Source organism: Podarcis filfolensis (genome assembly GCF_964270895.1).
Source record: "Podarcis filfolensis genome assembly, chromosome: 13".
NCBI lineage: Eukaryota > Metazoa > Chordata > Lepidosauria > Squamata > Lacertidae > Podarcis > Podarcis filfolensis.
The window spans coordinates 30,691,329-30,716,350 of record NC_139615.1 but is presented as its reverse complement, the minus strand read 5'-3'; the positions used below and the strand labels follow the sequence as shown (position 1 = coordinate 30,716,350).

At 48.0% G+C, this 25,022-nt stretch overlaps 1 protein-coding gene and 1 long non-coding RNA gene across 16 annotated transcripts in view; one reads left to right on the top strand and one right to left on the bottom strand.

Moving 5' to 3' along the window:
- MLLT6 (MLLT6, PHD finger containing) overlaps window positions 1-25,022 on the top strand; it is a 94,023-nt gene that overhangs the window by 61,791 nt on the left and 7,210 nt on the right. For 4 of the 15 annotated variants that reach the window (XR_014540991.1, XR_014540992.1, XM_083582565.1 and 1 more), the window contains exons 9-19: window positions 7,994-8,171; window positions 8,716-9,321; window positions 16,513-16,697; window positions 18,013-18,130; window positions 19,192-19,258; window positions 19,813-19,952; window positions 20,716-20,898; window positions 21,742-21,830; window positions 22,291-22,646; window positions 24,061-24,169; window positions 24,647-25,003. Coding sequence is in view for 13 of the 15 variants with exons in the window: in XM_083582565.1 (XP_083438691.1) it covers window positions 7,994-8,171; window positions 8,716-9,321; window positions 16,513-16,697; window positions 18,013-18,130; window positions 19,192-19,258; window positions 19,813-19,952; window positions 20,716-20,898; window positions 21,742-21,830; window positions 22,291-22,646; window positions 24,061-24,169; window positions 24,647-25,003 (2,388 nt within the window). In the remaining 2 variants the exon portion in view is untranslated. Of the gene's footprint in view, window positions 1-7,993; window positions 8,172-8,715; window positions 9,322-16,512; window positions 16,698-18,012; window positions 18,131-19,191; window positions 19,259-19,812; window positions 19,953-20,709; window positions 20,899-21,741; window positions 21,831-22,290; window positions 22,647-24,060; window positions 24,170-24,646; window positions 25,004-25,022 lie in introns of all 15 variants that reach the window. The other 11 variants (XM_083582564.1, XM_083582562.1, XM_083582559.1 and 8 more) reach the window with 7 other exon arrangements.
- On the bottom strand, window positions 7,610-13,765 carry LOC310748198. The gene is made up of 2 exons (XR_014541189.1): window positions 13,372-13,765; window positions 7,610-9,396 (listed from the first exon to the last, which is right to left on the bottom strand). It is a non-coding gene; the product is annotated as an uncharacterized lncRNA (long non-coding RNA).

The following is a 25,022-nucleotide window of genomic DNA, read 5'->3' as shown; positions in this document are numbered from 1 at the left end:
CTGGCAAAAAATACCACAAAACAAAAAAAAAACCTGTGTTTGAATGAGGGCTGATCTGACCAGTCTTGGCATGAATGGTTTTAATGATCTTGTGAATAAGGAATGATACTGTGCTCCGATGAATGCAGATTGACGCGTCTGTGGCAAAAGCAATACCTTGAAAGCTTGCCAATAAACACAGCAAGGTTTGTGATCTCAAGGCATGTAGTTGGAAATACAACCTGCCTTCTTGTCTGAAAAAACCCCAAAACACCCTGATCTCATCCATCAGCCTCTCAAAAGTGAAGGAGAGAAATGGATTCAGCTTTGGCACCTGCACCTATGGATCCTTCCAAGATGTACAGGAATAAGCCTTCTCCCTGCTAAACTCAATGCTGGAGAAAGGGCAAGCATGCAGCCCTTGGCTTCCACAGCCCAGTGCCAACAATGCTGGTTGTCTCCTTTTGATTGGCTGGGAAAAAGAGAGTTGGTGGTACCGTTGCTAAGGCAGCCAAATTTGTATTCTGTGCCAATATGCAAATAAGTAGGTGATTTCAAAGCCTATTAAGCAAAAAATTAGTTCAAGCTTTTACTTTTTAAGCAAACCAATCTGGTGGGAGAGGGAGATTTCCCATCACATTACTATTTTTATTATTACAGTATTATGTTATTATTTTTCGCAGATTTGCTTCTGTTCCTCACTCGTTTTCTTGTCGCATCTTAGAAAGGGTATCCTAGTGCTGGAAAAGATTAAAAAGAAACAGGATGACAAAAACGATTGCTGGGGTTGCAGCATCTCCTACATACGAGAAAAGTGTTTGGGGTTGTTTAGAAAGGAAGGAGGCAAGATTAAGGTTTATTACATTAAGTGTTTCATAGCCGTGAAGCCCTTTTTTAGCTTCACGGTTGCTGCATGGCACTGAACTTCTTTTGCAGTTTTGAATAACTTTTGAGAGGAATCCTGTATCTTTGAAATAACAAGGATCCACAGTGAGGAGGGTCAAGTTCTGCAGTAAATATAGCTTTTGCCCCCGGACCACTATTCAGAGAAGAGAGAGACCCTTGGAGGAGAAAACAGCCATCCCTGAATTAATCCATTAATCAATAAACCGCTTGGAATCTATAAATGCTAAAGGGAAATACTGAATTTTCCTTCCTTCAGCAGGACCAATAGGTTTTGCATCCACAGGCGCTGCCTCCTTTTCTCTTATTGCTGATAACAACAAGGCAAGATAGCCTCTTTTACACTTGGGGGAATCCATACCCTGCATTCTCTCTCTCTGCAATGTAGTTGAATTGAGGTTTCGGTCTACGCATGCGGCAGAATGAGATTACAGATGAGAATTAGCGTTTATGAATGACACAAAGCCCATATTAAAAACATAATAAGGTAAACCTGATTCTATGATTCTCCCTGCAAATGGAAAATCGGCACATGATTGAGGAGCAAAGTTTTTTGCCTACCATGTTGATTTTCTATTTGCAGGGAGTTTTTAAGCACATAGGAGCTTTCGAAAATGGGATATCCCCCCCACACCTTCCTGAAGTGGTGCAGTCCACTTTGATGCCTTGTTCTGCTGCCTAAATCTGCATCCTTTCACTCCTCTACCCCACTCTGGACGCCCACCCCACCCTGGCAGCTGCAGACATTCTGATTACTTGTTGACAGGCATTCAATACATTGCCACAGATGGAGACCCTCAACATCTGGCTCTCCAAATTGAAAACTTTCTCTCTCTCTCTCTCTCTCTCTCTCTCTCTCTCTCTCTCTCTCTCTCTCTGCCGTTTGCCCCTCTTGGTTTATGATCCCTCCCCAGCCTCCATAATCCAGGTCAGGAGGCTGTGACGGAGGAAGAAGTATTTTAATTGGATGCTCTCATGCCATAGGCGGAGTTCCCACTGGGTTTCCTAGTGTCACCAGAGATTGCAGCTGACCTAAATCCTTTTGGATATAAAGCAAGTCTGAGAAAGAAATTTTAAGGAGGGCTTTAATTTCCCGACTTGAGAGGGGCTCGCTGTTTGAGCCTGCCTGGAAGTCATATTCCCCTAACTTGAAAGCTCTGTTCCCCATTCTCGGATATTTGTGGGTTAGTCACGAGAGGGAAAATACTCTACACATGCACAGTGGTGCTCTTATCTTCATTATTGTTTCACACATCTCTGGGCATCTTCCTTACACTGGAAAAGAACTTCTAGAACTGTTTCCCTAGCTCAATTTTCACCCTTTTTTGACCTTCCATTTGCAAATATAAGAATTGGCTTGCTGGATTAGACAAGGAGTATTTTTAGTCCAGCATGTTGTTTACTGCAGCAACCAACTGGGTGCCTCTGGAAGCACACAAACAGAGCACAGTTGAGACATCCTGTTGTGTGTTCCCAACACCTGATAATCTGATATCATTCCTCATGCCATGGAGGTTCAGTTTCACTATTATAGTTCCTGGCTATGGATAGACTTAGCTATCTTCCAGGAAGGAATTGGTCTAATGCATTTCTGTACAATCTGTATATTGCTTTGTATATTTTAGTTGCCTGTATGCACTCATCAGCGATGGCATGTTTTCTACCAGTAGCTTGTATGGGGTTTTCTGTGTATTTGCAAATGCTGCTGAATAATGCATCTCATTTCACACTCAGTAGGTGACAACCTTGTAGGGGCGGGGGTGGTGCTGTGGTCTAAACCACTGAGCCTCTTGGGCTTGCCGATCAGAAGGTCGGCGGTTTGAATCCCCGCAACGGGGTGAGCTCCCGTTGCTCGGTTCCTGCTCCTGCCAACCTAGCAGTTCGAAAGCACGCCAAAAGTGCAAGTAGATAAATAGGTACCGCTCCGGCGGGAAGGTAAATGGCCCTTCCGTGCGCTACTCTGGTTTTGGTGTTCCATTGCGCCAGAAGCAGCTTAGTCATGCTGGTCACATGACCCGGAAAAACTGTCTGTGGACAAACGCCGGCTCCCTCAGCCTGTAAAGCGAGATGAGCGCCGCAACCCCAGAGTTGTCTGCGACTGGACCTAACTGTCAGGAGTCCTTTACCTTTACCTTTTTAAGTGACAACCTTTTTTATGAATAGTATCGTATTGGTTGGAATATAGGCCACACTCCCCCCCCCCCCAAATCTGGCTTGTATAAAACTTGAGTGTTGCCTATAATAATCCTCTTGTAGGTAGAGAGGTCGTGATTTAAGAGCTCTCCTGGGTATGTGTGTCTATATATTGGGGGGGGCTTATATTTGGACCAGTATAGTAATAATAATTTAGAAAAGGCTTTTAATTTGCAAGGTGTTTTACCAACCATACCTTCTTCCTCTTCACAACACCTATACTGACACACTGTTCAGCCATGGAATACCTCTGCAACAGGATACATGTCTGCTCTGTGTTCCTTGTTTCATAGGCAGATCTTGCTCTGCTATCATTTATTTATTTAAAGTTAAATAATATTTACCCTGCCCTTTAGCTTAAAAAGAAAGGCACCCCGAGCATCTTGGAAAGATCAGTAATAAGATATCCTCTGTCCTCGGGTTTATGGTTTAAAAAATAAGCTACCAAAGGGAAAACGGTTTGGGATGGAGGAGGAATATAGCAAACCCAGGCACTAATTCTTAATTACATAGTTTGTATAATGGCCTGCTGGGAAGGAAACAACTTGAGGAGAGGGGAGCCAAAAGTTGCTGGTCTCTCCACAGAGCAGATGGAGTGGCCCTGTTCCTCTTCTCTTCTCTCCTCTTCTGCAACCTAATGAAGGAACCTGACGGAGCAGGTTTCTCAGCAGAGCTGATGGTGGAACCAACCTGCCTCCCTTTCCCTCCTCTGCCGTATCCTGATGGGCCTGTTGGCCGAGCAAGGCAGCTGCTGCAGCGACTGCAGCTGCACATTTTGGCGGCCAGTTGTCCCATTATTAAGTTTGTTATTTATACATTTTGGGGTGGTGTGCCCTTTGGATTTTCTGCCTTGGCCACCCCAAAATTGGGACCCATCTCCGTCCGCAAGACTCCTGCTGGGTCAAATTAATGGCCAGGAGCTTTTGTGGTCCCTGGGCAGGAAGAGACTTTCCCTCCCCTTTGCTTCCCTTTTAGTTTGGAAGCCTGCAGGCAGGAGCCGTTCCTACTTCATCATCTGAAGCTGCCCTTACAACTGGGCCAGGCAGTTTGGTCTGTCTAGCACAGCCTAGATCAGCTTTCACCAACCTGCAGATCAGCTTTGGAGCTGATGAGGGTTGCAGCACAAAACATCCTCAGGCCACTAGGTTGGTGAAAGCTGATCTGGCACAACATTACCTACCTCTCCCTGACATGCTGCTTTTGTGTGTGTTAGATTACTAGCAGCAGCAGCAGTCACAGTATTTAATGGAGAAGAATCTGATGATGTGAGCTCTCACCTGCATCCAATGTAACACTTCTCCCTGACATCCTAGTTCTCTATGTGAGGAGGACCTATGGAAAGATTCAGACATCTGACCAACACAAAGTCTGAAGTTGTACAGCATAGGCAGTGAACTACTCAAATCTGTGCACCATTCTGGACACAGGAACCCCCCCCCCATTTTATTCCTTTATTTTTGGCTTAGGTCTGTTTGCTCTGACAAGACAGACAGAAGTCCCCTCTGACAGACTATTGCTCTCTTCCCAGCAGCTTCTTGCATTTCGCTCGCAGTTTCACTGTATCCCCTTTGTCTTGTTTGCAGGAGAAGAACCCTCAACTGGGTTTTGATTGTTTATTGTTCTTTCCCCCTCCTCCTGCTGTCAGAGTAGTGCTAGTCTAATCCGAGGCGCACAATTCAGCTGCCGCTGGTTGTTGTTTTTTTAATTCTCTCCTCCCCACTCCACCAGCATCCAGCTTCCTTGCTTCTTCCTCCAGTCTCTGTCATTCCTTGTAGCAGCTCATCTCACAAGCCAGAATCTGGGAGATGTTCCTCTGCTTTATGGGGCAGATCCTGCCTCCAAGTACAAGGGACGGGAGTGCTGGCTGAAGGTGGCTGTGAATCAGGTATACTCTCTCTCCAGGTGGTAGCTCGTGGCTGTGGGTGCTCTGCTTGTCTTTGTGTCTAAGCTCTCGTTGATTGTTTGATTGCTCTCTGAATATTGCTGAGAATGTGTCTTGGGAGATTGGAAGAGATTCGCGAGGAGAGAAGAAGGGTGATGCTTCTAAACGGTTGAAGCAAAGTCAAGGAACTGAGGGTGATCAGGGTTTTCGTGCCTCCACTGAAGAACAGATCCACACTCTACATTTAAAGCACATTCACAGACATTTGGAGCACATGACTTTCTCCAGAGAATCCTGGGACCTGTAGTTTCCCCTCATAGAGCTACAGTTCCCAGCACCCTTAAACTACAATTCCTAGGATTCTTTGATAGGGGAGAGCCCTGTGCTTTTAATGTGCATTGGATATGCTTTAAGCGTATGGTGTGAATAAGTTATTCCAGTTGCTGGCCATCACCCAACAGGCCAAGGGAGCAAAAGAAAGAACTAGAGAGGGCAGAGAAAAAAATGGGTCAGGTGTGAGTGAGGAAGTCCTGGCTTGCAGACAGACTAGGGGATGACCTGCATTAGGAAGGGTTTATATAGAACTCCCACTGGCATCCAGTCAGAATGTAAGGCTGGGAGCCAATCAGGACATGGAAGGTCCTTGTTCCAACAAGGGAAGTTGGAGAACTTCCCATGAAGGATGAATGGCCAAAGTCTCTGTCTCTAGAGATGAGCAGAACTCGACTCCCACCTAAGGAGACAGGCACTATTTGTATAGGATAGCGACAAGTTGGTCTCATACATTGGGTGCCTTTGCTTGAGCTTAAATTGAAAAATCTTAACTTCTCATCAGCAGTCCCCTAAAACATCTGGGTTCCTCTACTTAACTGCTTGCTGTTTGAAATTTTAATGAATTTTCCACTCAGGATTCATTTTCTGAGTCAGGTTTTTGCCCAGCATTACATTATTATTCACTCCATCACCTTTTGGCCTGACGGATTAAAAAGAAGGCCTTTGATGTGGATTCTGGGTTATTTCCCACCTACGTATGACTTTGTATGTGTTGTGCATGGATTCCAAAATACTTTTGCAGGGAGAGGAGTTGATGGGAGGAAGGAAATTCTTTGGGCTTCTCTTTCAGAGGTGTGGTTAGTGAGGTCAGTGTGCCGGCTGAACCTGCTTGGGATATGGGTCATATTTGCGGTTCCTTAGAGGGTTTAGCATAGTTGACTGCTGCCCTTGCATTGCCCCATCTCTTTTCTGCTTCCCCTCCAATTGGCAGATGTGGTTGTCAAAGATCACCCCCCCCCCCGCCCCAAGTTCGTAAATCAGAAGGGTTTAATTTTTTAACATCCCAGGAGTTGCTGGCCTGGAGAAGGCACAGGCCTCCCGCTTTAGATTTTCACCCCTCTCTTTTCCACGTACTTCTGGCACATCTGGAATGCATTTTAACCTCCCAGCTGTTGTACGGTGATAGCTTGATTACACACCGCAGGGGAAATGGAGATTTTGGTTTTTTTAAACTGTGTATCAAAAGTTTTTGCACTGCACACTACTTTTTTCAGGGAAGTCATCTGGAAGAATTCTTGATTGCCCACAGGGGACCACCTCACAGTCTGGCTAATAATTGCTGCAACTTTTTTTAAAAAAAAGCACACACATCAAGTTTCTAGTCCTTACTTTGAAAGCTCTTCAACTTTTGCTTTCCCCCTTAGGCCCTTACAATGACTCGCTGCTCTCAAATGAAGGCTGTGTGCACATGGAGTTCCAAATGGATTAAACGCAGCCCATGTATGTGTGTGCTTTTTGCTTTGCCTGCACAATCTCATTCTCATTGGAGTGGCAGCCTTTACTCCCTGCCCACATTTAATTCGTATTTTCCCAATTTGTAGGTAATGCAGTAAGGGGGGGGCAGGAAATCTAACAGAAGATTGCGTGTTACCCAAGTGTGGACATATTGAAGCACATTGTGTAGACAGGAAGTGGGTTTTTCATGTGTGTGGTGACCTTTTGCTGGGTATCATCTATGCCCACATCCTCTGCTTCTGTAGGTGAGGCACTGCTTGCTGGACTGCTAGAGAGGCTGGGTGTGGCATACTTTTTTAAAAAAACAACTTGCTGTTTTGTGCAAGTCTGGTACAGTGGTACCTCAGGTTTAGTACTTAGTTCGTTCCAGAGGTCTGTTCTTAACCTGAAACTGTTCTTAACCTGAAGCACCACTTTAGCTAATGGGGCCTCCTGCTGCTGACGCGCTGCCGGAGCACGATTTCTGTTCTCATCCTGAATCAAAATTCTTAACCTGAAGCACTATTTCTGGGTTAACAGAGTCTGTAACCTGAAGCGTATGTAACCTGAAGCGTATGTAACCCGAGGTACCACTGTATATCAGAAAACTTATGTTTCAGAAATAAAAATAAATAATTGGGTACCTCATATTTCTGGAAGTGAGCTGTGTACTCCTTGTACCAACTCTGATGGTTGAATGCTTATCATTAAATTATCTTCCTAATGATACCGTATTTTATTGTATTATTCTGAAAAAGTCTGGTGTTACGAGTTATTAGACCTAAGAAATAGCAACTTTCCCTAAATTTATCCACAATTTTGGCCAATAGCATAATTGAACTATGTCAGTAATGGCAACCAACTTGGATGGCTTTAAATAATAATAATAATAATTCATTGAGGATAAGTCTTATCATTGGCTACCAACCCTGATGGTTATGTTGGTTGGCAGCAATGTTTCAGTTTCTGGAAACCTCTGGAGGGGAGAGCGCTGTTGCACTCAGGTTATGCTCAGAGGTTTCCCATAGGCATCTGTTTGGCCTCCGTGGAAGCGGGACCCTGGAATAGATGGGCCACTGAACAAGACGGACCACTGACTGGCCTGATGTTCTTAACAAGAATTTTAGGGTTTGAGCTCCAAAGATTCCTGACAGCAGTAGCACGTTCCAAAAATGTCCCAAATTCACATGTATTAGGTGTGATGTATTCAAGACAATGTCAGCTCAATGTCTCAAATCTCTCTCTCCTAATGTCATGTGTCCACTTCAGCAGACTTCCACCAACCACCACGAGAGCAGTAAAGAAACCGCAGAGGTCATTCGGTCGGAAGTGAAAGGCAAGAAGTCCTCAAGCCATGGCACAAGCCACAAGGCCAAGAAGTCGGGAAGTGGGAAAAGCTCGACGGGTTTTGGCACATCCTCTTCCAGTGGGACATTTCCACCTGCAGGTGAAGCATGGGAAGGAACTGGGAGCCAGTAGGGTCAGCCATGACAGTGGGCTTCAATCCATTAATATCAGTGAGTCTGTTATGAATAGAACTTAGTTGGATGCAGCCTGATAGTAACTAGCCATATGAATGTAAGTGCATGCAATTAGACATGCTAAGTCTTCTTTTCAGTTGATGCATGTGTGTGTGAGGGGATCTCCAGATGTTTTTTGGACTTCAAGTGTCATAAGACCCCAGCCCACACCGCCAGTGGTCAGGGATGATAGGAATTGTAGCCAAACACCATCCAGAAGGAACCACGTTGTCCACCTGGTGGGTTTTGCCTTTTCGATTGCAGTCTTCGTCAACCATCCAGCAAGTGAGAAGAGCATCTAGTTTTTTTCAACTGTGAGCAGTGAGGCTTTCTCCAGCGGTGCCTTCTGCACCTTTAGGCATTTTGCAAGCAAACAAATGAACACTTAGACTTAGATCTGTGAAAGCTATAGCTCTGATGCCTCATCTCTGCTTGCTTAAGGTTTCAAAATTTCCCTTGATCCCCTTCCAGGTACCTCATGCAGCTCCTTGCCCTTCTCCCAGGACTTCGTAACCTTCCCAAAGCTGGAGCAGCAGCAGCAGCAGCAGCCAGAGGAAGAGAAATACCGCAAGCCTGTCTCTTCCTCCTCGTCTTCCGCTCATTGCTCCCCATTGTACGAAGGGCAGAAAAGCGACGTCTTTGAGCAAAAGGTGATCTTCTCGGGTTTCGGCTCCATCATGCGCTTCTCCACTTCGGCCGTCAGCCAGCAGAGGGGGCACGACGCTTCCCCCGTGGACTACAAGGTCTCCAACTCTATTGGGGGCACCTCTGGCGGGAGTGGCGGCAGCAGTGGCGGCAGCCACAAACGGATGCCGTCCCTCAACGCTGAGGAAGGAGAAGTCCTGAAGGAAAAAAAGCACAAGGCCAGCAAGAAAAGCAAACATGGGCCAGGGAGGCCCAAAGGGAGCAAGAACAAGGAAGTCCTGGGCGCCCAGCTGGTTGGATCCACAGCTACATCGTCTTCGCCCTTCTCTGGGGGGTCCCTGGTCAGCTCCAGCATCGGAGGGTCCTCTCGGTCTTTCAGCCATGCAGCCACCCTTCCAAGCCTCAGTATGGAATCTCCGCTTCTGGGATCAGGTAGATACCACAGCCTCTAAGATGCTGCATATCCTATTGGTTTTGGCTTCTGGTGCAGAGTTCTGAGGCTCTCAGCTTGAAAAAACAAAACAAAAGAACCCAAGAGTGAAGGCAGGTATTTATGTCTATCTGTCTAGAGAAATAAGGGACGTGGGTGGCGCTGTGGGTTAAACCACAGAGCCTAGGACTTGCCGATCAGAAGGTCGGTGGTTCGAATCCCCGCGACGGGGTGAGCTCCCGTTGCTCGGTCCCTGCTCCTGCCAACCTAGCAGTTCTAAAGCATGTCAAAGTACAAGTAGATAAATAGGTACCGCTCCGGCGGGAAGGTAAACGGCGTTTCCGTGCACTGCTCTGGTTCGCCAGAAGCGGCTTAGTCATGCTGGCCACATGACGTGGAAGCTGTATGCCATCTCCCTTGGCCAATAAAGCGAGATGAGCGCCGCAACCCCAGAGTCGGCCACGATTGGACCTAAACTATGCAAGACAACCCCCTAATGGTCAGGGGTCACCTTTACCTTTACCTATCTAGAGAAATATGAAGTGGTCACAGTGGGTTCTTTACCCACAGGGCGAACCTGACCTTGCAACTCTGTAAAATGCAAGCAAACACACAAGCAAGTTGAACATCCTCGGTCTCGTCTCTGCCATCATGTGTCAGATGAGCTGTCTGCTTTTATAGGCAAATCTGTATGCGTGTGTGTGTGTTGGAGATGACATGCATGCTAGCCAGTAGGCAGTCGACGAAGTCCAAATATAACCTGTGCCAGAGAAGCTGTGATAAAAAGTTGCAGAACTTCTCATTACCCCATTGCCATCGGTATTCACCGCAGTGCTGGGGAAATGTATGTGTTTTGAGGGTAGCAAAGGTGCTACCAACCCTAAGTTTCCAGTCGCCATCCAAGTCCTTAGTAGCTGTGAGGATAAGGTTCGCAATGTGGATAGTAATACTGAGAGAACAGGATACTAGACTAGACTGACCTTTGGTCTAATCCAGAAGGGCTCTCCTTACCTTGCGATATCTCAGGCTTTAAAACAGTGTTTCCCAAACTTGGGTCTCCAGCTGTTTTGGGACTACAACTCCCATCATCCCTAGGTGGCAGGACCAGTGGTCAGGGATGATGGGAATTATAGTCCGAAAACAGCTGGAGACCCAAGTTTGGGAAACACTGCTTTAAAAGACACATTCATGAAGGCCAACTGTGATAGATGTGTTCTGCATCTACTGTTGAAGGCAGTATGCCTCTGTAGACCTGTTGCTGGGAATCAGAACTGAGGAATAGTGCTTGTCGTACTTAGGTCTGGTTGGCTTTTATAAGAACAAGTTGCTGGGCTAGCTGGCCCTTCTGTTTGATCCAGTAAGGCTTTTCTTATGTTCTTACCTGGTGAAATCTCAGAGCCGCTTCCTGCGCTGTTTGTGGCAAGGCACCCGTGATGTGTGTCAGTGTGATTTCTTCTGCGAGTGCAACAAGCCAGCAAACCACAGCGCATCTCAACTTCCTGAGCCAGGTGCTTGCAGCAGAAAAGATGTTTGCACTGCTAGTCTCAAAAGCCAGAAGGCTGCTGAACCACAAGCAGGACTTCCAGGAGCTGGGAGGGTGGTCCTTCTGAGCTCTGTGCTGTTCCTTGAACCCTCTTCTCAGTTAACAGAAACGGAATCTGTTTTGCAGCACTTGTGCAATGGTGGAAATGTGTATAGAAACATGGCCTAGAGTCGGGTATGTCCTTGTAAAATGAGGGGTTTGTTTTTCTTTGCCCCAGAGAATATGCTTATTCTTCCCCAAGTCCTTTAGTGTTACTCCAGTTGTGCTTTCAGGCAGTAGCTGTGCCGGTTGTTGCTCACTTGTATTGCGGACTCCTTGTATCTAGGCCTATTCATCATGTCAGCCTTTGCCTCTTCCTTTATTCCAGGTGTGGAGAAGACTTGGCCTTCTGGATATTGCTGAACTACAACTACAAATCAGCAAGTGTGGCCAATGGCCAGGAATGATAGAATTGTACTTCAGCAACATTTGGGGGAGGCAAAGGTTCCCCATACTTGTGAGGGTGGTTTTTTTTCAACACTCCCCTGTGCTGTGAAACCCACAAAAAGTCCCCCCCCAAAGCTGCTGCTTGACATGGAAGGGAGGCTGTCACTGGCACCAGTGGCAGCATCTTTCCCATGCCAAATAGCAGCTGGGGAGGGTGTAGGTTGGTGAAAAATAAAACAGGGCTCTTACACCTTTAATAGTCATCAGTGGAAACTGAACCACCAGGGCAAATGGGGCATAGCCCCACCTGTCTCAGCCAGCTCTCATCTGTCTGCGTTCTTACTTACATCCACTGGGGGGGTGATTCCTGCTTGCAGCAGCTTCCTCTTGTCTCCATAGTCTTGCAGCAAGGAGGAAGATTGGAGCAAAACTCTTAATTCATTGGCTTTGCCTGCCATTGACTCTGGCGCCACCTACTGCTGGCCTCCTTCCCCCCCCCCCACTCTTAACTGGTTGGGCACCGATACTTATGCAGGAGAGGGGATTTCAGCAGATGTTGTTCGGCATGCATTTTGCAGCTGCTGAAATCCCCTGCTGAAATTCTTCTAAGCAAGAATTAAAGGTGCGGGAGCCTTGGCCTCACTTGCCCATGGTCACTCTAGGGTGACCTTTCTCAGCTTTGGTGCCCCAGATGTCATTGGACTACAACTCCCATCATCCCTGACCGCTGGTCCTGCTAGCTAGGGATGATTGAGAAAGGCTGCTCTAGGGCCACGAACTTATTTTTCTCCATGTCCCAATCCCGATTCTACAACCTCCCCACCCTGTGATGAACGCTGCACACAAACTAGGGCTAATGCACATGACTGTGGTGCCCACATCCCAAGCCACATCCTCGTGGCAGAGCAGCCCGGCTTCCAAGCATCCCGGCATTGCGGCGGAGTGGAATCGCAACACCTGCACTTCATTTCCCTGCCAAGTAGCGATCCCATTACACGCTGAAGGACGTTCCCAAAAGTGCTTCGTCAACACACCCATTGTCTGTGTGTTTGAGACTGCCGGGAAGCGAGGCACCGTAAAAAAAAACCTTTAAAAATCCCACCAGCAACACCTTCCTGGCAGTGACACTAATGGCAAAGAAGGGGCAGCATCAGCAAAAAAGGGTTAAAGGGGAAGGAAGTGCGAGGCCTGACCTGGGCACAGCTGATTTGGCATGCTCTCTTCTCTGTGCCGGCTTGCTATTCAGGTCACATGGACAGATGAGAGGGTGGAAGGGGAGGCATAGGAGGCGTAGCTGAGCTCTGTGTCATTCCCTGGTGACGGCCTTTTGCTCTCATTGCTTTGGGGCAGGGGAGGGGCCGGCGGAGTGGAAGAGAAAGAGAAACCAGGATGCAATTATTTCTCAGGGAGGAGCTGCTGCAAGCCACACACGCCTACCCATAATCGTAACCTCAGGCCATACGGATTTTCCTCCCCTGTTTCCCTCGCTCCCTTGAGTTCAAAGGAAACAGCCTTTTTGCGTGAGGTGGGTCTGCCTGTCAACCCGTAATCCAGGCCTACTAAGGGCGAATTTTTCCTCACACAGCTGCAGCCAGCTCCCTGATGAACTTCTTGCGATTGGCGTGCTTGCAAACGTGCTTTTTGTTGTTGTTGTTGCGTTCACACATTACATTTTCGGTGGCCGGCAGAGATGTTGCAAGTCTGCACTTAGCAGGTGCGAGTGTCTAAACCAGAGCTTTCAGAACTTTTCATGTTGGTGGCACACTTTTTAGACACGCATCATCTTGCGACATAGTAATTCAGTTTTACTAGCAAACCGGAGGTTAAGCTAACCCCTTACCAGCCCCGGGAGGAGAGTTCACGTGACACATCTACACACTCTAGCCGGCACACTAACATATTGCGACACACTGTTTGGAAAGCTCTGGTCTAAAGAGTGTCCCTTAGAGTGCCGGTGGCATCATCTTAAATGGAAGTGAAGATACCAGCAGATACCTACCCATTTGCTAAATTCCTTTCTCTCCCATTCTCTCTCTCATCCCCTCCCGGTCCCCATTTTCTGCTTCTTGTGCTGGTTGCTTACCTAGGCAAGAGTCATCCAGGTGGGTGGAATGTAAATGTAGTTTTCTCATCTGCCAATATGGAATCGAGAAGCAGGTGTGTTCTCCTCTCAGTTCAGTAAGGTGGCTGGGCTGTGGTGGGCTGGATCAAATAGCTAGAACAATATTAAATCTGCAAATATTGAAGGCAAGAGGGTTTGGTAGGCAATAAGTGGAAAGAGAAGGTTCCTAAGGGTTTCCTAGATTTTGCCCTCCCACCCAAGGCTATTGCTACAGGCTGCTTCAGCCTCATGTGGCTCAAAGTTGTGAGGGACATGCTGCAAGGATGTCCCTAGGTGGAATGTGCTAACACTTGGGAGATCTCTGAAGCATGCACCAATGTCAAACATGTTTTTAGACACTTATGTTTCTAGCATGGACAATGTGTAATTTATTACTAAGGAACTAAGAGAGGGGCAGGTCAAATTTAGAACTCTCTTCAAGCAAGTGACTATCTCTCAAGCCTCCAGGATTGCAGACATGATACTAACTATAGTTTAGGGATTGTAAACGGGCACATAGATTCCTCCTTTCCCTTGATCTGTGTTCTCAAGCGCATGCAACGGTTGACAACTTTAGTTAAAATTAAGCTGGCAAAACTTAATTTTGAAAAGCACTAAAAGCTGTCAGCATCTGAATAACATTTTTGGTAATGTTTCCAAATATAACAGTTTTTGCCTGGGTCCCATCAGAGCTCACCTTTTGTCCAGACTTCTGTATTACAATAATAGTACAACTTAAATAGTTTTTTAATAGAGTTTTTGAATATTCAGGTTTTCCAACACATCACATACACTATCCTGTAGTCCTTACAGCAGCCCTGTAAAGTAGGCCAGGATGCAGCCCAATAGTTCAAAGTGTGCTTTGGCTGTATATTGTTGGGTTGAATGATGTGCATGCCAACCTCCTGGTTTGCAAAAAGAATAATAGAAGTGTAGAGTTAGAAGGGACTATGGGGATCATCTAGTCCAACCCTCTGCAATGTAGGATTTTTTTGCCCAACATGGGGCTCGAACCCACAACCTGGGGATTAAGAATCTCATACTCTACCAATTGAGCTATCCGGGGGCACCAGGGCTGAAACTATCATGCAATGTAATCCTATGTTTATTTACTCAGAAATAAGTCCCTATGTGTTCTGTGGGGCTTACACCTGGTAAGTATGTTTCAGATTGTAGCCTGCATCTCAAGGCACAAGACCTGAGAAGCCAATCCCTGACTCCACCCCAGGAACTCACACAAAAAAAGCAAAATTTAAAGACTGGCTGCTGGGTTGGGAGGGTGTGAAATTGACTAAGAATTATCCCTCATTTTGACTTGAGGCTACTCAGTTTCAGCTTCCCACCCAACCTGCAAGGAAGTCCCCTTTTGGCAGACTGAGCTAGTATTACAGTGAAGATTTATGTATGGGGTCTGGTGGGGAAGAAAACAGAGCTTGCAGTGAATTCTTCAGCCGCAGTATGAGCCTGGCTTTCTCTCAGCACCACAACTGAATTGGCAGACATGCATAGCAGTGAATCAGCTCTAGGCTAGGTTGTCATTTATGGCTCTCTGGCCATGGTTCATGCAGAATGTAGTTCTTTTTCTAACACCCCCCCCACACACACACACAAACCCCAGCACTACAGAAATGTTATCCACTGTTTTGTTTTTGTTTTTAAAGGGTAATGGTGGTGGAACTGTAGAATCCTAGAATCTAGAATCCTAGAATTTCCATTTACAAGAAAGGAGATTCTGACTGAACATCAGGAAGAGCATTCTGACAGCAAGAGCTGTTTGACAGTGGAGTGGTCCTCCTCAGGAGGTTGTGAACTCTCCTTCCTTGGAGGTTTTTAAGCAGAGGTTGGATGGCCATCTGTCACAGGCGCTTTAGTTGAGATTCCTGCATTGCAAGGGGGTTGGGCTAGATGACCCTTGGGGTCTCTTCCAACTCTACAATTCTATGAGTCTGTTCCACTGTCAAACAGCTCTTATAATATTATTTTTAGTCAACTGTTAGAAAACTCTTCCTGGTGTTTATGCAAAACTATTCTGGGGGTGGAGGAAAGGCTGTTGGTGATGTCAGAGGAGGCCAGCCATGCTGTATACAGCGTGCTTCTGGGAACTGTTTTGTTCTGAGATTGATTCTGGAGAGAAATGGTTCCATTTGGGTTAGATGCAATGAGGGCGTTTCCAGATCAGTCTCATTGCTCTACAAACCTTAAACCTGTCTTTGTTTGCCCTTAGAGTCACCAAACGAACTGGGCATTGAAGGCAGGAATTGTATAATTCAGTTATTAGTAACCTCATGAATACCGTCCAGAGGGTTTCTGTCCATTCCAGAAAGCACTCCAGACCACATTGGTCTGAATAGCTGGGAAAAACAATGTCATATCCAGAATCAAAACTTTGCAGTTTACCCATTGAGGCTAGTGGCGCAAGGTTCTGGAGTGCGCCACGTGAGAGTCCAGGGAACACCGAACGAGTGTGCTGAGTGAGGGCGCATGCGCCGCTCCCACCGAGCATCGGCTTGGTTTTTTCCCTTTTATCCTGCAGGCGCCGAATTCTGCAGGGCACCAGAAGGCTAAAAGGGAAAAAACCGAGCCGGCGCTCGGTGGGAGCGGCGCACGTGCCCTCACTCACTCAGCGCAGGCCCGCTCTCTCGGTGTGCTGCCTGCCGTGGCCACCACAGCACGAAGCAACCAGCTGAGCCCCGTCGGAGGAGCTGCCCTCCAGCCGCTGCCTGCCTCCTCCAGCCCTAAAAAAAAAGGTCAACTCTGGGAAAGGGGGGGGCGCTCCGGAGGGATCTTTGCACCACGGCCCTGGCAGTTTATTGGCTGAGAGAATGCCTTATCTGGATCTCACATATCAGGCAAGTAACAGGTGCATTTGTTGTGCTGTGTGCTATGCTGTGCACTGGAAAAACCCTCAGCCACAGTTGGTCCAGTTCTCTAAAATGGGAACAATACTGGCGTGCCCTAAAGGGATTGTTTTGGGAGGATGTAGAAGGAAAGGAAAGGTTGTCAAACCATCCTGAGAGAGAGGAGCAGAGGCAACGTGGGAATTCGAAACAAGCAGCTATAGACATCCTTTTCCTTGGTGCCTGGCCATCTCTTTTCAAGTCTTGCTTTCATTTCTTCCTGCAGGGATCTACACAAGCAACAAAGATCCGATTTCGCACGGAGGCGGGGTGCTCCGGACAGTGTGTAGCACTCCTCTCTCCTCCAGCCTCCTGGCTCATCAAGGCACTTCGTCGCTTCCCCAGCTCACCCGCTCTCCCTTCGCTAGCGCCATCCCAACCGCCTCTTCTTCCTCCGTCTCCACAACCCAGGTAAGCACTTCAAGCATCAGTGCTCTTAAGTCATTTCTGTGCACTGAGGGGGTGCATGGGGCACGTTCTAAAGGACAACTGTGCTGGCTGGGGCTGATGGGACTTGTGGTCAAAACAACACTGGAGAGCACCAGGCTGGTTAAGATTGATGTGTGTAAAAGGGTAAAGAAGTTAAAAGGCATCAAACAAACAGAAACAGCCTAGGGCTTGACTGACCTCTGTGGAGCATGATTTGTAAAATGTGAAGCAAACAAGCGTGGCTGCTTCTCAGGGTCTGGGTAACTCCCAAGTCCTCATTGTTCAGGCACGCTGCTCCTGCTGCTTGCCGATTTTGCTGCTTTTTAGTGGGCCAACTTGGAATATGCAATACAGAAAACCTGCTGGTGAATAGCGGTATTCAGTGGCTGGGTGCACTTTGCCATGCTAGGCTGCGTGAGAAATGTCAAGGGTGCCGTTCTTCTTGGTCTGCAGCCCTCACGGTAAATGTAGGCAGTCATTTTGATTTGCAACTTGTACATTCATTAACTGGACTCCGAAACCACTGCTGTCTCCCGAGTAAAAGCAAAACAAATGCTATTATTCTTTGATGGTGGTGAACTGAAGCAGCAATCCAGAAAGCCCTCTCATAATTCCATCCTGATGATTCAACATCCAAAGCCGAAGCTCTCCCCATTGTTCTAAAGGTAAAGGTAGCCCTGACCGTTAGGTCCAGTCGCAGATGACTCTGGGGTTGCGGCGCTCATCTCGCTTTATTGGCCGAGGCAGCCAGTGTACAGCTTCCGGGCATGTGGTGAACCAGAGCAGCACATGGAAACGCCGGTTACCTTCCCACCGGAGCGCTACCTATTTATCTACTTGCACTTTGATGTGCTTTGGAACTGCTAGGTGGGCAGGAGCTGGGACCGAACAACAGGAGCTCACCCCGTCTTGGGGATTCGAACCGCCGACCTTCTGATCAGCAAGCCCTAGGCTCAGTGGTTTAGACCACAGCGCCACCCTCGTCCTATTATTCTAGTCTCTGGCTAATTTACATGCCTCCAGGTATCCCACCACCAGCACCAATTTCACCTGTGTTTCCTGCAGAAATAAAATGGTTTCATTTTAATGAAGTGTCCCTACAGCCACATGAGACTGAAATGCTTTGAAGCTTCTTTTTAAGACAGAGGCCCAGACATCATCTGTCTGCTGCCTGTCTGTTCCGCTCATCCATTCAGTACCAGCCTAAGCTCTGATCAGAAGTTTGGAAAAGACGACTCTTAAAATGAAATGGCTGTTTTTCTTTTCCCTTCTTCCTTTGTTGTCCTCACCTCTGCAGGTGTTCTCACTGGCGGGATCTACGTTCAGTCTCCCTTCCTCGCATATTTTTGGAAGCCCCCTCACTTCTGGGCTGTCGGTCAATCCTCTCTTGAACCAATCTGAAAGCAACCGGACAGGTACACAAACCGGAAAGTTTGAAATGATCTCATTATAGAATGTCCTTCTGAAAGTCAAGGCCACACTTGTCTACAAGGTCATCTCCTTCCCTTCTTCCCCCTGCTGCTTAGTTCCAAAGTCTTTAGAGCTGATAAGGTTTCCACACATGAGGGGAAGTGTGATGGGTAAGCTAGGGGAAAAAGTTTCACATTTACTCCTTAAAAAAAGAAAAATGAAAACATGCCATTTACAAAGATCAAGCTGTTTGGTGTATAAATACAGCAGGCAAGCTTCAGAAATATGACCTGGAACCCTTGGGAAAATACGTGCGCATGCGCAGTGAAAGAGAGAGACCATGTTATTTTGACACAGTGACTGCACTAGCCTGCCATCTGGTGGCATGTGGGAGTAACACCATTCCTTGAGACAGGAAGTGGTTATGTTGTTATGGCTGCACTGAGCGTTTTCAGTTTTAACAGGAAGGTTTAAGAGGCTTTGTTTTGAATCCACAGAAGGTGTAATACTGTGTAGTGTAAAATGTTAACTGCGTAACTATTGAGTGTAGGACAGTTGTGGGTATGCAGAAATAAATGGAAGCTGTGTTTTGAGAAACTCCAAATTGATCTGTGATTATAATAAATAATATCACGGTTGAATTCACTTGAGCAAAATTGTGTTAATGTACCAAATCACCCAGGGATTTTGCAGGTCGATTTAGACACAACGATAGACCTGCTTCTATAAACTGTGGTCTTCTCTTTTAAAACTGGGGCCCTTTATTAAAGAGCAAATAGGGGCATAGGGAGAGCTAAACTTCAATCCCTACTTGAAGCTTACTTCCCTAGAATATGCCCTCCCAGATGCCCTCTTTGATATTGGATGTGGAGTGTCCTTGGAGAAAAGGGCAAAAGTTTTTAGGCTTTTAAGCAGCAGGTTTTAATACATAATCTGGGTTTGAACAAACAGTAGTGCTGCATCATGTCTGGTCAGGTCTTCTGCCGTATCAAGCGTTTAGGGTAGTGTTGGCGTGGTTGTCAGTAAATAATTTTTTTTAAGCCACTCTCTATATTTCCACTTCCAGAAGCAGATTTGGAAGACTGTAATTTTGTCTGCCGAGGGTCATCACCACAAGAAAGTCTTTCCTCCATGTAAGTTTATTTGCCTGAAATACTGCATTGGGGGCGGGGGAGAGAAGGAAACAATGCACTGCTTAACTAGCAAGGATAAATAATAATAATAATAATAATAATAATAATAATAATAATAATAATAATAATATCATCATCATCCAGAGATAGGGTTGCACCACACAACAGACTAATAGGGAAGACAAAACCAATGGGGGCATGACAGGGTAACTAACATGTTTCCTTTCACAAATCCTCATTGCATGTGGAGAGAGTAGCTTTTCTGAGAAGATACCCTTGAATATGCAGCGCCTGGTGAAATTTCAGGTGCAGAGAAATGGCAGGGCAGGGGTTTTGACAAGGTGTCTCCCTGTGGCTGGTGATGCCAAAAAAACAAAAACATATGGAATCTTCATAATACATACAGAATTGAACTTTTTTACATCTCGCAGCCTTCCAGCTGATGTGGAGTTCTTAACATGAGACAAATGGACTTAATAGCTTGTTTTAGGAGGTGTGTTGACTGTCCTTCCCCTTCTGACAACACTTTTCCCACCACTCTGTTCCCTCTGCAGGTCCCCCATCAGCAGCCTCCCCACTCTCTTTGACCAGACAGTATCAACGAGCAGCGGGCAGCTGGAAAACGTTCCCCAGGCTACACCAAACATTGAGCAGCTCCTGGAGAAACAGGGCAATGGAGAAGCCGGTGTTAACAGTGAGTCGCAGGAGACCTTGTGGAACTGTTTGCCTTTGCTCAGGGGCTAAGGATGGGGGCAAACCTCACTCATGTATACTTCTCCCATCAGGCTATCTCCATTCTGCAGAAAACTTCCCCTGCTAAGGCTTGCTTAGGGGTGGGGAGGTGGCATTCTGATGCCATATGTCAACAAGCAAAGCAGATGTGCAGAGAAGAGGTTCATTTCTTAAAAAAATAAAATGAACGAACCACTTCTGTTGGTTCATGCGGATGTTGGAAGATCGAACCTCACACCTCTCAGACCTTTGGACCTCATTCCTGACCATCAGGGAGCACAGGGCCCCAAGTTGCAGGTGTGCTCTGATGGTTAGAGCTTTGGGTTCAAACCATGGAGACCTGTGTTCCAACGCATCCCCCAAGCCAAGAATGTTTTATGACCTTGGGCCACTTACTTATTTCCCAGCCTACTTCACAGGGCTGTTGCAAAGGGGGACAGGGGCAGTCCTATGTGTGCTACCCAGCACTTCTTCAAAGAAGGGTGGGGTGAAAATATAATAGGCGAATGAATGAGGGCTCCTTTCTGTGCAAATCAGAGGGCAGAGAATTATGGGCAGCCTGTTGACTTCATTGATTGTGCTCCTTATTTTACTGCCTCCTCCCTTTCGTGTATGCTCTAACTGTGTCACTGTTGTTCCCTCCCCACCCCTCTCCACTCCCGGCCCTTCTTCGTTGCCTCTCCTCCCCCCGGCCCCCTTCCCACCCACGTTTTCTGCAGTTGTAGAAATGCTCAAGGCCCTTCATTCGCTGCAGAAAGAGAACCAGCGCCTCCAGGAGCAGATCATGACTTTGGCGGCTAAGAAGGAGCGCCTGCAGCTTCTCAACGTCCAGCTCTCTGTCCCCTTTCCGGTGGTCACCACCAGCAACGGCCCTGCAGGCCAGGCTCAGTACATCCTGGCCTCCAATGGTATGGAGATGAACTCTCCTCTAAGCCCTGCCTGACTGTTTCTTAATTCCTGACAAGGACATTTTCCAATCATGGCATCCCATTTATGGGATACCGTGCTTTTATGTCCCTCAACTTCCTTTTCCTTAATCTTAACTAAGAGGGTTTTCAGCTCCTCCTCAACAAAACAAAACTTTATGGTTTGGCCTTTTTTGGTTCCTCAGCCACTTTGCAAACAAGGAGAGTCAGAAATCAGCATATATGGTGGTTTCTGCACATGCTGTAGTGGGAAGTGAGGGGCAGATGAGGCTCATCAACCTGGGAAGGTAGCCCATCTAGGAGAAGGAAAACCACCTCTGCCTTGGAAGTTATCTCTGAGAGAAGAAAGGGCTAAGGAGTAAACCCTACACAAATCTGTGGTGAAGTCCCTAAGATGGTTGGATGGTGCCTTGTATGCCTCCTTCTGGCAACTCCTGCAGCCAAGCTGGTGCCAAACGTATTGCTCTGCTGTCCTTTGGACCACATAAGTGAGGCCAAGACAAGAGTCTTGTCTGGGCAGCCCAGGACCTCCATAAACACTGCTCAGGCTTGTACCCAGAGAGGTCACTTTGGTGCAGCTAATGCAGCCCTTGACTTCATCCCCAGAGGCGCACTCCATTGTATCTTGAGACAGTCAGATGCCAACAACATATATATCTCAAAAGAAAGAGGCACAGACCCAAGGCATTCAGTGTGATCCAGAAGCTCTTAGCCGTCACCTTGGATAGGGTGGGCTAAGCTGGGCTAAGTCGGAGACACAAGGTGCTCTACAGCTGTGGAGATGTTCTCTGGAGAGGCTTCCTGATTTTCTCTTTTTCCCTCTAGCGTGCAACAGCGACTCGTTGAGTATCAGCAAGAGCCCTCCTTGCAAGAACAGCTTTGGCATTGAAAACTCGCTCTCTACTTCCTCTGAGGTACGGAGCATCTCTTTCCGTTCTCCCCACTGTTCCTTATTGGAACTTTCACCCCCCCAGCCAGAAGCGGCTCCTCCATGGCAGATTAGGAGTGCCATGGAGTGTGGTTGAGTGGCAGGCAGACCAGCCAATGGGGAATATCTCCTGCAGCACCAGTGCCATGAAATCAGTGGGAGCTGTGTATGAGTATGGCAGCACCCTTGCATGGCATCCATTCATTTCAGCAGGGGCTGGCACAGGAGACCTCCCACAAGGGTTACTTACACACACACACACACACACACACACACAAAAACTCATTAGCTTGGGCATCAAAATGCCATCCCTGTTGCCAGCAGTTTGGACCTGGCAGATGCCTTTCCCTTTGGTGGGATGTGCTGGATTCAGTCACAGGCAGCCCCTGGATAGGATCCCTTGCACACCAGAATGATTTTCCCTCCTTTTTCCTCCCTCCTTGCAGGATCCTCACTCCGGCTGCCCCAGCAGAAGCAGCTCCTCCCTCTCCTTCCACAGCACGCCTCCCCCGCTGCCCTTGCTGCAGCAGAGCCCTGCCTCCCTCCCGATGACGACTGGGGTGCAACAGCCGCCACCAGTGAATGGCTTGGCCAGGGCAATGGGGACAGTCCATGGGGGAGGCGCCCCTGCCAATCATAGCCTGGTGGATGGTCTACTTGGGAGCCTGGCGGGAGGGCAGCAGGTACCCATCAACGGCATCCTGGGAGGTCTGAATGGAGCAGTGGCCACCCAGGCCCAGAATCCCCTCTTGGTGCAAAGCAGTGGGCCCCCAAACCTGCAGCTCTCCAGCAGCCAAAGCAGGTAAGACTCAGGAAGGAGGGAGGAACAGATGAAGGTGGGTTTGCAGTGCCTAAAGGGGCTCTACTTGGCCAGAGTTCTGCCACACGTTCCAGAAAAGCATTTTATTGGTGAAAGCTTCAGGGGAGGTGGCTGTCCCCACCTACTCTGCCAGGCTCCCGGGCATTTGGCTTTCACCCACACCTGCTGTTCCTGGTTGGCCTCCCAGATTTAATCACATGTGTGTTTTGCAAGGTTTGTGCATACCCCTGAGCTATATCATCCAGGCAAGGCACAAAATGATGAAAAGGCATCAGTGATGGAAGCAGGAGATGCAGAGATGTGTGCTCACCATAAAGCAGGAGTAGGGAACATCAGGCCTGGGGCCAGATGCAGCCCTCCAGGCCTCTCTGTCTGGCCCTCGGAACTCTCCTCAAGCCACGCCCCTCAGTGATCCTGCTTCACACCTAGAGTACTTTTGCCTGGTTGGGATGTCTCCTTGAACTCTGGTCTGGATGGAGGATAGAGTGGGGGATGTGTATGAACTTGCCTACTGTACAAACATAAAGCATAAGCCCATTGCCCTGCCCACTTTTGACCCTGACCCTGCCTACTATTGCCATGTGGCCCTTGGAAGGTTGCCCAACAGGGAATGTGTGAAAAACATTCCCCCCCCCCCCGCCGCCTTGAAGTGTAGTCCAACCTGCAGTTTGGAAAGATCCAAACTAGGGCTACCTGCACCTTGCAGTTCTGTGACTGCAGGAATTATACCTTGGTGCAAGTAAAAGGGAAGAGAGTTTCTAACCTTTAAGACATATAAGTGACCAAAGGTGGGGGAAGGAGACACAATAAGGGAAGCATGACAGCAGGGGATCAAGACTCATGCCTTCTCTGGACCGCCAGTTTGCATCAACAAGGCCTGGTCTCTTGCCATAAGGCGGTGGGGAAATGAGTGCTCTCCTGGATCAGACGAAAGGCCTAGCTGCTCCTGCATCCTGTTCTTATAGTGACCAACCAAGTGCCTCTATGGGAAGCCCGAGGGGAGCGCAATGACGTTTTATAAGAGCCACGTCGCACGTTGCCCTCCCGTACATGAGGCCAGGTGAGGGAGCATGCCTGGCATGCCTCCTAACGCAGCCAATTTTCAGTGCCATTGGAAGGTGGCAGGCAAATCTGACCCAGGGAACACAGTGAACCATTAAATTCTTCTCAAGCCCTCTTTGACCCAAACAGCACTCCTGCTGCCTCAGCTCTTGTTTGTTTTGGGGACGTTTAAGCAGGAAACTGCAGGTGTTACTTGGGGTGAAGTTAGAACCAGAGGTGTCAGTTGGCTTTTCTGTCTTGAGCGCCAATGTTTTGGGGCGTGGCCCCACTCTTTATGGAGATAGCTCTCTAACCCCACCCCCCTCGACGCTTTGTCCCTCTTCCCTTTCTCCAGCATGGCCAGCACAAACCACCTGACTGAGCAGCAGCAGCAGCTCCTCAGCCAGCACGAGCTCCAGCTCCAGCAGCTGCAGCAGCTCCTGACTTCGCAGCCACTCAACCCAGTAAGTACCTCTGCTCTGGTTGGCAACTCCTGCCCACAGTTGTAGCAGGCAAGGGGGCTAAGCAGCTGATGAGGTGCCTTGGCTTCCTACACTTGGGTGGTAGGGGAAAGGCTGGGGTGGAAGTTCCAGGAAAGGATGAAAAAAGCTTGGATCATCTGGGGGGACAAAGATTGGGGTGTGGAGGAATTATGAGAGAGGTTCATAACATTATGAGCGGTGTAGAGACAGTAGGCAGAGCAGTGGCTCTTGAACTACGGGGTGGAGATCCCTGTGGGGGGGCACCTCAAGAAACAGATGAAATCCCATAGCGTAGGATCCTGATTCAGGCAGAGCTTTCCTTCCTGTTCCAGCCCATGACTGGGGTGGCAGACCTAAGTTATGGGAGCACTCCTTCCCCTAGTTCTTCTCTCCTGTTGGCATGGAGGGAGAGCTGCCAAGATCCTTCTGCAGCTGACCTTTGCAATTTTGTCTTCCCAGGAGCAGCAGGCTTTGGTATTCCAGATGATTCAACAGATTCAGCAGAAGAGGGAGCTGCAGCGGCTCCAGATGGCCAGCTCCTCCCAGCTGTCCATGACTGGCCTCGGGCCGGCTACCTCCACATCCCTCCTCCACTCCAATGCCCCTGCAGCTTCAGTTGCCAACAGCAACCTCCTGGCCTCCATTTCCCCTCAGCAGCTTAATGCAGCCAGTTCCTTGATGGCTTCCCCATCACTCAGCACCAGTGGGAACAGCCTGATGTCAGCTGCAGCAGGGGTAACTATCCCACCTGTCCTCACCGCACAAACCAACCCTTTCCTCAACCTGCAAGGTGACAACAGCAGCCAGAAAGGAATGGTGGGTATCAGGCCATCGC